Raw genomic sequence first — 12,862 nt, 5'->3', positions numbered from 1 at the left:
TTATAATAATAAGTAGATAGTTTTAAGTATCAGAGGCTATTGATGGTTTACATGTGTATGCCCATGTTGAGTATAAGCAAAATGAGAGCTGATTTGATAACTACACATTTGTATTACAGCCAAAAAAAGAGCAATATGCAATCAACCTAGTAATGTAAACCATAGGACATACAGATTCTATACCAGTTTGTCTTGCAATAGAATAATTTAATAAAAATGAGAATTCAATAAATCAAGAGCTCAGAATTTGAAAAGATTAAATATAAGAATTAACTGAAAAAGAAGATTTCAAAACTAAGGTACAAGGACACAAATATTGAAAAGAATCACCATTATAGTTATAAATAGACACTGCAAATTCAAGATATAATTGTCTGAAAGTAAAATTAATAAAAGAAAGATCTAAAGTAATTCATAATAAATGCAGAAAAATTCAGATATTAACCATTATTAAAGGTTATCTAATGGAAATAGAATGACAAATATAATTTAATATATGGGAATTAGTGTTCCTGAAATAGAGAGCCCAAGAAATGAAAGAGAAAAACCATTTTAATAAATAAGTAAATATATGAACGTGTCCCTGAAAGAAAGGATGAAATTTGTCTTGATTATTTGTATCAGAAATATGGTTCAAATATACAATTTCAAGGCAAATTCTAGCTAATTAACTAAATTCAAAGATTTTTTAAATGAATTCAAGTACCTTAGCTAAAAAAATAATTTCCCTATAGAATGACAACAAAATCTGGCTGGCATCAGACTTATTCACAAAATGCAATGCTAAGACAATAGAGGAATGTTCACAAACTTCTAAAACAGAAAAGAAAATGTCTTCATATGTAAACATAACAGAAACATATCTCAAAACCTGAGAGCATTCTGGAAATGTTCATTCTTGAGTACTCAATGAATAAAAACTACTCAAGTGCAAAATCCATCCAACATAGAGATGAGAAAATGTCCAAAATGAACTCATAGCATGAAGACACTGCAAAACCAGAGACTACTGCAGTAGTATCCAAACCGATTAATCAACCCAACCATCCATCCTACCCAGCTTACACATGGCTAATATTCCTGAATTGTGTCAACTCTCCAACCCAAGTTTTTAGTGCCTGGTTTATAGAACATTGTCAACTAACATTTATCAATCACAATGACAATTTGCCTAAAAACAAAGACGCATTTATGTTGTTTTCTAAAAGCACACTTAAGACTATAGATATGTCTATTTCTAACCCTGAGCTAGTTTCAAAAGATAGTCTATATAAAATAGAATTTTTCATTATCTTGCTCATCATAGTTGTCACTGAGTCTCTCAGTCAAGTCTAACTCTTCTGTGACCCCATGGACTGTAGCCCGCCAGGTTCCTCTGTCTATGGGATTTTCCAGGCAAGAATACTTGAGTGGGTTGCCATTTCCTTCTCCAGGGAATCTTTCCAACCCAGGAATCGAACCCGACTATCCTGCATTGCAGAGTACTCTTTACCTCTGAATCACTAGGAAACCCCTGTTTTTGATATCATATCATAGTGATAATACTTCATAAAACTCCTTGAAACTTTTGATATGTTTTGAGGCAGCTTTGGTGTCAAACTCATGTTGTGACAATGAGAAGCTTGCACAAGAAAGAGAAGTATCTGTTCTTCCTTCTACTAGTTGTTTTGCTTATGTTTGTGCTATAGGTATCATCTTCAGTCTGAATTTTCTTTCTGGAATCTTTTTAAGCCATTTATTCACTTGTAAGCGTTCTGTTCATAGTAGTTAATATAATAATAAATAGACTTAACTCTAGTTCTTTCCTCAAGATCCCAAGCTTATCATATATAACTCTTACCATAGTGTCATTCCACTTATGACATATATGATATCAGTATAGCAAGTCAGAATCACTGTCAATACGTATATGATATATTGGCAAATAATGATTTCTCTTGTATTTCACATGAAAAATAAATGCAAAAAAAAAAAAACCTTCGAAAATGTTCTTCCTATATCCCTCTTAAGCAGTTCACTTTGAAAAAGATCATAGTTTTTTCATAGACTGAGTATTTCATCAGTTGTTTTAATCATCGTAGTCTCTCTCACTGCAGAATTTCTACATAGGGGCATGGCTGAACCTTATCATCCAGCTGGGCTTCCCAGGTGGTGTAGTGGTAAAAAATCCACATGCCAATGCAGGAGCCTCAGAAGACCCAGGTTTGATCCCCTGGAGAAGGAAATGGCAACCCACTCCAGTATTCTTGACTGGAAAATTCCATCGACAGAAGAGCCTGGCAGGCTAGAGTCCATGGGGTCGCAAAGAGTCAGACACGACTGAGCATGCACACACACTCATATTAAAGACATTATTAGTTAATAGGAATTGTCCTGAAAATGTATGTAAAAGATCTTTGCTATATGCAGTAAATGAATTACCTCTAAAGCAATATTGTGCCAACTCTTATGTTTAATTTTTCCCTTTGGTTAGCTGTACTTTTACTCCTATCTTTAAGCTTCAAAGCATTCTATCACCTTTTTCTGTGATTGTAGTCAATTATGGCATGGTGGTCCACTGAATGGGTGCCAGAAACCATGTGGTTTATGTTATTCTGGGGCCCAAGACATATGCTTATATAAGTCAAAAGTGGGAGGTTTGGCATCAAAGAGCAGGAGGCAGTCTTCAGGCCTTAGGTTACATCTGTACCCTCTCTCCTTAGTAACCACGTGTTCCAGGCCAAATTACTTCTAGCTTCAAAGTCCATGTTTATTCTAACACCTACTTCTCAGGATTGTCATGAGAATTACATGAATAATGAGAGTAGACTGCCCGGGGGACACGAGTTGCTTAATAAATGGTGGCTGTTAGCACTATGGTTATCATTTCTATCATTGAACTCCCTCTAGGGACAGGAGGTGTGTTCCAGAGCTTTCACTTAACTGAACTTAATGGAGCTACAAGGTTCTGCCATCTGCTTCTTTCTCCTGTGCAAATAGGCTTTACTTTCAAGTCTGAATTTGCAATAAAATTAAACAAGTCATTTTCTTGAAATACCTTGCAGGTTCCTTTATGCAGGGATCAGAGAAATCCATATCGCTGGTTCAGGGCGGGAGGAGTGAGTATGCCGCAGCTTTGGCTTGGGAGAAAGGGAGCTCCGGTCTGGAAGAGAGGATATTTTCTGACTGGTTAGAATCAGTGAAGGAAAATCCTTCTGTGATCGACTTTGCGGTAAGATTGAAAAGCATTATGGGTAAGAGCTAAAGCTGTTGTCTGGCAGCCCAAACTATGCATCACACAATTCCTTTTCCATTTTCTTCTCAGATGATAAAAGAAATGTGTTTCCTTGGTGTGCATGCACAATATACCTTTTTAAGAAACATTGAATTACACATCTCTGGTTTTTGCTGTTCAAACCAGCATTCTGTAGTAAGGCATTTAGAATTCCAAGCATACATAAAATACCAAAAGAGGGAATTTGATGCATAAAACTGCCTAAACTTGCCTAGAGTAGTGCTCTTTATCTTCTCATGTATATAATAAATTTGATTTCTGTATTTTCCTTGCAATTCTTTAGTTGATGAGCACTCCTAAATCTTCATTTATAGCTCTGTGGGAAAAAATGAGATTTTAGATCCATTTGAAATTCTGTTTCTATCACCATTGATTAAATTTACCAGTCTTATATTTGTTGTAATTACATTAAAGGGTGTTTTTTATTATGTCTGAAATACTTTGTCCACAAATCAGTCATATGCCACTTAAACCAGTTTTGCCTGGAACATAACACATTTTTAAAAGCCCCTGAAGGAGCTATTCTGCTCATTTCATTCAAATGAAAATAAAGGAATTCAATCATCATGAAAGTAGGATGATTTACATGCAGTGTGAAGATATTTGGAATTCTACAGGTTATGGTAGGAAAATGTGGTCCAGCTATCCATCTGGGCACTTGTGAGTGATACACTGCATAGAGAGTCATTCCTCTGGGGTTTTAAAATGTTGATGAGCCTTGATTTTCGTGTTAGCCCCCATATTTGTTATTGTAATTCTTCTACTGATTCTACCAGCAAGTTCATTTCTCTGTTTTCTCTCTCCACATTTTTTTCACCTGGTTCACTAAAAGCCAATTGTCCCTGGAGAAACAAAGAACACAGAAAGCCTCTCTTCACTCTTCCCAGATCTTTCTCCTTGAATCAAACTTGTTGACGTTTCAGCAAAACATTCCTGAGCTGCCTCTTAGTCACTTATCTCCAGATGTTGTGCTTAATAAGTAAGATGATGTAAATTCTTATAAGTGACACCTCACCTGAGGCTTCCTCCATAGTAGAAGCGCAGGGAAAGTAAACTCCATGTACATTACACCTGCTGTACTTTAAGGACAGTGGAAGTCAGCTAATCTTGAAGACAGCTGGTCTACCCAGGATAGAAGGGAAGAAGCTCCCTGCCCTCCCCTTCCCTGATGGAGAGGGCTTTTCTCTACTGGTGCAATAGACAGATACGCTGTATTCTACAAAAATCCCTTTGGAGCATACGATTGTCCAGGTCTTGCCTCTGATTCCACGAGAACTGGGTGGTGATGTCAACATATGCCAAAGGGATGTGACTCTGACTGGACCTCCCCCCTTCCCACCTGCTCTTAGCTTGCTCCCATCACGGACCTGGTCAGAAACATCCCCTGTGCAGTGACAAGACGGAACAACCTCAGGAGAGCTTTTCAAGAGTATGCAGCCAAGTTTGACCCTTGCCAGTGTGCTCGATGCCCTAACAATGGCCGCCCCGTGCTTTCAGGGACCGAGTGTCTGTGCGTTTGCCAGAGCGGCACCTATGGCGAGAACTGTGAGAGTCGCTCCCCGGATTACAAATCTAGTAAGTGTCGATAACTTACTAGGAGGCAGGAAGCTTTCCCCTCCCAAAGGTATTCTGGGTTGGTTGATGAAAACAGCAAAACAAAACTTGTCCTTGCAATTTCTACCTTATGCAAATTCACGAGAAAATTAGACTTAAAAGTCAAACAGTTTGATGTCAGTCTCAGCTGTAACCTATCAGCTGTGTGACCTTGGAAAAGTCACCTAACTTCTCTGTGCCTCAATCCGTTTTCCATAAAATGGGGATAAGGCCACCATACACTCGAAAGTTATATATGTGTGTTTATGTATATGGGCTTCCCAGGTGATGCTACTGGTAAAGAACCCACCTGGCAATGCAGGAGACATAAGAGAAGTAGGTTTGATCCTTGAGTCAGGAAAATCCCCCGGAGAAGGAAATGGCAACCCATTCCAGTATTCTTGCCTGGAGAATCCCATGGACAGAGGAGCCTGGCAGGCTACAGTTCCTCAGGTCACACAGAATCAGGCACAATTGAAGTGACTGAACAGCAACAACAAATGTATATGAAATAAACAGCACAATGCCTATAACACAAGAAAAATAAAATAAAAAACGTACTGTAAAGTAAACTATATGATACTGATGTTACGAGTCTCTTATGCATCATAATGTAGAATAAGGATGGCTTGTAATAAAGGGTAAATGAAGCCACAATCAAAATTTTCATACTGGACTAAGATATATTCATGGCGACCTCTAATCCTCTTTAGAAAGAGGATGTGTCGTGGGAGTAAGAATATAGTCTATTATCTTTAGAAGTGTATTTTAATATATATATATTAGATAGATATCCTTTTCAGAAGATGCTAATATGTATACACAGATGTGTCCATATATGTACTGTGTGACACATTGCTGATAGTTGAAAATCATTCAGAGCTGTTGCCATTTTATTCTTCCTGTGGGAACAGGAAAGTAAAAACAGATGATGGATCAGCCACTTTACACAGAGAGTTTCTTCTAATCCTGACAACAACTCTGTGATATGCTGCAAAGGATCCCACAGCTAAACTGCGAGGCAACCAAGTTGGCCAGTTCTCTGGGCTGCACTGAGATCGGTGGGTGGATGTCCCTGTCTTCCAGATGCTGTGGACGGGAACTGGGGCTGCTGGTCCTCCTGGAGCTCATGCGGTGCTACTTACAGGAGATCGAGAACCCGCGAATGCAACCACCCTGCCCCTCAGCAAGGAGGAAAACGCTGTGAGGGGGAAAGACGGCAAGAGGAGCACTGCACGTTCTCCATAATGCAGAACCAGTAAGGGTGGAAAGACGGTACCGGAGAGAGTGGGCATCCCCACCCTGCTACTAGAGGCTTACAATACTTCTTTCCTTATCGCCAAGTAAAGAAATACTTAGAATTTTGCCTATTCCAACATATCAGTGAGGTGTTAGATATGCTACCACCCCCTTTCCTCTCTAATATTTTCTCTCTTTTGTATCTGTTTTATATACATATAAATATGGGCTTCCCAAGTGGCACTAGTGGCAAAGAACCCACCTACCAATGCAGGAGACATAAAAAGACACAAGTTCTATCTCTGGGTCAGGAAGATCCCCTGGAGGAAGTCATGGAAACCCACCCCAGTGTTCTTGCCTGGGAAATCCCATGGACTGAGGAGCCAGGTGGGCTACAGTCCGTGGGGTCGCAAAGAGTCAGACACAACTAAAGCAACTTAGCATTCTCTAAAGTATATATACACACACACACACGTACATAATGTGTATATATATATATATATATACATCCATATATATACCTACATAGACATTTAAGTATGTGTACATATTTATTTTATTATACACGTGTTTTTTTTCCCCCTTCTAGTGGACAACCATGCATCAGTGATGATGAAGCCGTGAAAGAAACTGATCTCCCTGAATTAGAATCAGATTCAGGGTGTCCTCAACCAGTCCCTCCAGAAAATGGATTTATTCGGGTAAGCATCCTGACCTTCACTTTAGGTTTGGAATCCAAAAAGTAGAACTTAGGAAGCATGCATTTTCTTTTATGTGGAGTTATTTTTTTCTTAGATTAATAACCTATTGACTTGAAAGGTAAAAAAGGTAATATTTAGAAAGGCTCCACCACTTCCCCTCTTGAATTCCCTGAACACGTCCTCATACCTAGTTGTTAGATCAAAGGATGGCAGGGTCTTTTGTGCTCCTTGGCACTAACTCATGTGCTGATGACACATTTATGTGAGTGGAGAATGGTTTGGATGACTTCTCCAAGAGTCTACAGCTAAGATCTGACTGTTTATTTCTGAATCTGAACAAACTAACCCCTATCTAAGGCACATTATAAGGGAAACAAACTAATTTGACTATAACATAGGCGGTGTTGAGCCTATAATGATTTATTAGGCTAAATCCCTATAGAACTCTTAAGCAATCAAAGTTTTATTACCTTTTATCTTTTATCTTTAAACCACTGTATGTTTCTATGATTAAAAACAACTTTTTTGTTAGACAGTTCTGTGACTTTAGATATAAATTTTCAGGAGATACATAATACTTAAAATTGATCACAGGAGGCATGTGCCTTAATCAATTTTACATTTTTAAAAGAAATTTTACCTTTCTTAAACCCAATAAAGCCTTTAATCTGTTTCCAGCTGTATCATATTTATGATTAAAGAGCAATAACCTTCGATTCTCCAAAGCCAGCAAATAAATAGCCACAGAACAGTGTCTGCACTAATATATCTTCCCTGTTCATTCATCTTCTGTTCATATATAAGGTGCTAGGCCTAGAGGTATGAAGGGGGAGAAATATTTTGTAGCGCAGTAATGTCTTTGGCCACCTGATGTGAAGAGCTAAATTATTAGAAAAGACCCTGATGATGGAAAAAATTGAAGGCAGGAGGAGAAGGGGATGGCATCACCAACTCGATGGACATGAGTTTGAGCAAGCTCCAGGAGTTGGTGATGGACAGGGAAGCCTGGCATGCTGCAGTCCATGGGGTCACAAAGAGTTGGACATGACTGAGCAACTGAACTGAACTGAACTGAATGTTCATTAGTCCTTACTGGAGAACCAGAGATTCTCAAACTCCAAAGTCTTGAGCAAGGCCCAGAAACTTCCATAACAAGCAAGATTTCGTGTAATACTGGTGCTGCTAGTTGGAAAGCCACACTTTGGGAACAAATCTGTTAGGACAGGGATCAGCAAACTATGCCCACTGGCCAAATCTAGCCTGCCCTCTCTCTGTTTTTCTTCTTCTTTTCTTTTTTCAGTTCAGTTCAGTTCAGTTGCTCAGTCGTGTCCTACTCTTTGCGACCCCATGAATTGCAGCACACCAGGCCTCCCTGTCCATCACCAACTCCCAGAGTTCACTCAAACTCATATGCATTGAGTCAGTGATGCCATCCAGCCATCTCATCCTCTGTCGTCCCCTTCTCTTCCTGCCCCAATCCCTCCCAGCATCAGAGGCTTTTCCAATGAGTCAACTCTTTGCATGAGGTGGCCAAAGTATTAGAGTTTCAGCTTCAACATCAGTCCTTCCAATGAACACCCAGAACTGATCTCCTTTAGAATGGACTGGTTGGATCTCCTTGCAGTCCAAGGGACTCTCAAGAGTCTTCTCCAACACCACAGTTCAAAAGCATCAATTCTTCGGCGCTCAGCTTTCTTTACAGTCCAACTCTCACATCCATACATGACCACTGGAAAAACTATAGCTTTCTTTTTTAGTATTTATTTATTCATGTGTGGCCGTGCTGAGTCTTTGTTGCTGCTCCATTTTTTTCTCTAGTTGCAGCAAGCAGGGCCTGTTCTTCGTGTGGTGAACGGGCTTCTCATTGCCATGGTGTCTCTTGTTGAGACCCAAGCTCTAGAGTGAGCAGGTTTCAGTAGTTGTGGCTTCCAGGCTTTAGGGCTCAGGCTCAATAGTTGTGATGCGCAGGCTTAGTTGCTCCAGGGCATGCGGGATCTTCCTGGACCAGGGGTCAAACCGTGTCCCTTCCATCGGCAGGTGGATTCTTTACCACTGAGCCACCAGAGAGGCCCTTTTCTTCCTTTTTCAAGTGAAGTTTTCTGGAACACAACTACATTCCTTTGTTTACATAATGACTACGACTCTTTTGTGCAACAGTGGCACAAGGTGACAGATGCCACCTGGCCTGTAATTGACTCTCAAGGCCCTTTACAGAAATAGTTTGCCAATCCCTGCCCTTTTCAACATTATCCTCAAAATTACACTTTGTCACATCCAGATTTCTAAACAATTTTTAATCTGTTTGCGTCAGTTGCTTACATAAAGTGTTAAAATGATTGACATTCTAATTTTAAAAACACACAAAAGGTTTAAACAGTGATTCATTATTCTAATGACTGTTCACAAAATTAGAATATATGTTTCCATTTCTATGAATAAGTTCACTCCTTGTTTCCATTTACTCTTTATTAAAAGCCTAATTCCTAACAATAGTTTTTGCTCAAAAGTAAGACAATTTTGACTTTCCTAATGAGCACCTTTTAGAATTCCTAGTAGCAAAATGCCCCTTTTATGGAGTCAAAGGCAGATATGCCTCATTCCAGGCTAGAGCAATCATGCCACTGCATGTGAAGATACCTGTTTAGTGACCAAAGGCACTTACCCCAGAGGCAAGTGACAGTGACTTTGGGTAAAGGCCCTTGCTAAGTTGGTCTAGCAGGTGTGTTGAGCAAAGCTTGATGGCTGGAGCATATACTTATAGGTTATAGCTTCATAAGAGGAATGAAGCAGAAGCTTGTGACAATAACTTATTTCAGAATGATTGTGAGGGAAAATGTGAAGCCTTTGAATAAAAAATCCAGATCATTAATACTACTCATCATGCCATTCCCCTTGAAAACACAGCCATATCCATAATAACCAATGATGGTATGTGAATTCACTCAGTCGTGTCCGACTCTTTGTGATCCCATGGACTGTAGCCTACCAGGCTTCTCCGTCCATGGGATTTTTCCAGGCAAGGGTACTGGAGTGGGTTGCCATTTCCTTCTCCAGGGAATCTTCCTGACCCAGGAATTGAACCCAGGTCTTCTGCATTGCTGGCAGACGCTTTACCCTCTGAGCTTTTTGTATTCAGAAAATTAATCATCTTCTGGGAGACAAGTTGAGTCACATGGCCACGTAGTAACAAAGGTTGATAATTGAACTTTCACCTCCCTCAAAATTCCCATCTTCAATTCTCAGAGAATATCTTCCTAGTCAGTTCTTTGTACTTGACTCCCATTCAGTAAGGAGAGACTGTTACATTACTGTCTTCCTAAGAAGGAGAGTGTTTTTCATTTTATTCAGCATAGTTATCAAGCCCTGTGTAAGGCTCAGGTGGTAAAGAATCTGCTTCCAATGCAGGAGACCGGGGTTCAATCCCTGGGTCAGGAAGATATCCTGGAGGAGGGAATGACAATTTATGCCAGTATTCTTGCCTGGAGAATCCCATAGACAGAGGGGCTTGGCGGGCTACAGTCCATGGGGTTGCAAAGAGTCAGTCTCAGCTGAGTAACTAACACACACATAAAGATTTGTGAGGCAGAGATCTGGTAGAAGAAATACCACTCAGGCACAGGCGTGGGGCTGATAAATGTGATAAACATGAAATAGAGCTTGTACAAGTTTAAGCGTGGGGGTGGGGCTGATAAATGTGATAAACATGAAATAGAACTCTGTGCAAGTTTCTCCCCAAAACCGAAAGGATGATACATGTGATGAAACTGGTAAATGAAAGAGATTTCCCACACAGGAAATTCTACTTGAGTTGGCTCTCGGGACAATGGAAGAGAGATGTTGAGGATAGAGGAAACAGCTAATAAAGATATGGAGGCATGAACGAGAATATTATGTGCAAAGAATGGTAGATACCTAGATGCCTTTGTTTTCCTAGAGCATAGATTCTATGGGAAGAATGGCAAGAGGTGAGGATGGGGAAGTGGGTTAAGTTTCATATTCCAAGTTAAGAATATAAAATCCACTTTATCTTAAAATCTTTTAGTGAACTCCCACATGCCAATAGTTGCACTTTAATTACACACTAACTGGGAAAATATGTAATGCCCAATAGGTTATTAGGAACATTTTCAAATGATTTTTAGTCAATTTGTTACCATAGCAATTGCATATATTTGCTGCATATGTAGAATACATTACTTATTCAGTTTATAGCCACTACAGGATATGTATATAGTTTTCTTATTCTTGCAATAGTAAGCTATCACATATACAGAGGGGAGTAAGTTATTAAGTATATATATATATATATTCTAATCAATTTAAAGTAGTAATATGGAAGAAGGATTAGAAGAGGGACTAGTTAGTTGTTAGATGGGTAGATAGTGTGGTAAGAGATAGTACGTACCATGAGCAAAGGCAGTGATGATGGCAAAGGAAAGGAGTGAACTTTGAAAGATATTTAGAAGTATAAATTTAGCAGGCTGGGTAGATACAGGAATGAAGGAACAAAAAATATCTAGGAGGGCCCAGAGGTGTTTCAAGATATTATTCATAACATTAGTAATGTGCTGATTTCGGTTTTAATTCTAGAATGAAAAGAAACAGTACTCAGTTGGAGAAGAAGTTGAAATTTTATGCTTTACTGGATTCAAAGCTGTTGGATACCAGTACTTCAGATGCTTACCAGACAGGACCTGGAGGCAAGGAGATGTGGAATGCCAACGTGAGAACTGGGCAGACCCTCGGTGGGACTCTGCTAAAGAATGAACGTGCCCAAAATAAAGCAAAGTTATACCCTTAGATTAGTACATTTTACCATTTTTCAGTAACTCTGGTGAAAAGATTTAGAGAAACAGAAAATAGGATTCATCAGCTAAAATTAGATTTCAAACTGTCTTCATATTTTAGTTCTCACCCCTGTGTGTTAGCCGGACTGTGAGGCTTGTGCTTAAAAAAAATCGGGGACTTCTGCTAACTGCATCCAACCATAGACATCAGCCTGGCCCAATATACAAAGAGATGCAAGCTAATGGGTCCCAGGGAAATTATGCTTAACTCTTTACATGTCAGAGATGGCATGTCATGTGAATTGCAGTTAGCACATTGGCATCCTTTGCTGGAAAAGAGAGCAAGGGTTTGTAGGCTCCACACATACCCATGCTTCATCGGAGTCAAAATGTGATTCAAACAAGGCTCAGATGGGGACTCCAAAGAGTTATTATGGAATACCATGACACAAAGTTGAGACCAGTGTCAGTTAGAATATCCTGCCTCTGTGTCACCCACAGTGTAGTCACCTGCTTTTGGGAAAACTCACTGGGGAGAAGAGTGAAAAAGATTATTTCTTGAAAATGTCCCAATGATGTAGTGAAAGTTACGAGTATCTGAAATAATTTCCTTAGCAAGTTCTTCCGTTAATAGAACTAAAGGCCGTTTCTCAGTGGAAGCCTGGGATCCTCAACCCCCCATTTTTCTGCTCAAAAGGCAGCATTAACGCTCAACCAATATGGTCAATCACATTAAAATCATTTCTTGGAATGCACAAAATCTGCCTGTATCCCTTGAGTGTTCTGTTCTACCGAATGCATCTGAAATGTTTCTCTCTCTGCAGGGACAGAGTGCCTCAAGCCAACAGTACCGGAAGGACTGACGCTGTCACCGTTTCAGACATTATATAAAATTGGTGACTCCATTGAGCTAACCTGTCCCAGAGGTTTGGTTGTCAATGGGCCATCAAGGTACACATGCAGTGGGGATTCCTGGACACCACCCATTTTGGACTCACTTAGCTGTGAAAAAGGTAACAGCTCAGGATCCTGGGGTCTGCTAAGGTGGGGTCCTTTGAGATAATCTGTGTAGCATCCACAGAGATGCTATTGCTTGTGATGGGCTGAGTTGAATTTCACCTTGTGTCGATGACGAGCTCAGGCAACACATAACTAGCTATTGGTCAAGTGGATACTTTCAAATATTGGAGAGTGAGGTCAATTTTATTTTCCAATCTAATACTTTAATATTTTGATAGAGCACAAGTGCTCTCATATAAGAAGATCAG

General features: G+C 39.7%; 1 protein-coding gene across 1 annotated transcript in view; it reads left to right on the top strand.

Annotated features, from left to right (window-relative positions):
• Window positions 1-12,862, top strand: part of C6 (complement C6) — an 81,154-nt gene that overhangs the window by 44,413 nt on the left and 23,879 nt on the right. Inside the window, exons 12-17 of the mRNA XM_088827584.1 lie at window positions 3,045-3,211; window positions 4,624-4,849; window positions 5,954-6,125; window positions 6,696-6,807; window positions 11,398-11,530; window positions 12,419-12,607. Of these exons, the coding sequence (XP_088683710.1) occupies window positions 3,045-3,211; window positions 4,624-4,849; window positions 5,954-6,125; window positions 6,696-6,807; window positions 11,398-11,530; window positions 12,419-12,607 (999 nt within the window). The remainder of the gene's footprint in view (window positions 1-3,044; window positions 3,212-4,623; window positions 4,850-5,953; window positions 6,126-6,695; window positions 6,808-11,397; window positions 11,531-12,418; window positions 12,608-12,862) is intronic.

Source organism: Moschus berezovskii, chromosome 18 (genome assembly GCF_049115385.1).
Source record: "Moschus berezovskii isolate FMDL1 chromosome 18, NW_MosBer_1.0, whole genome shotgun sequence".
Classification (NCBI taxonomy): domain Eukaryota; kingdom Metazoa; phylum Chordata; class Mammalia; order Artiodactyla; family Moschidae; genus Moschus; species Moschus berezovskii.
This window is presented reverse-complemented; position numbering and strand designations above follow the sequence as displayed.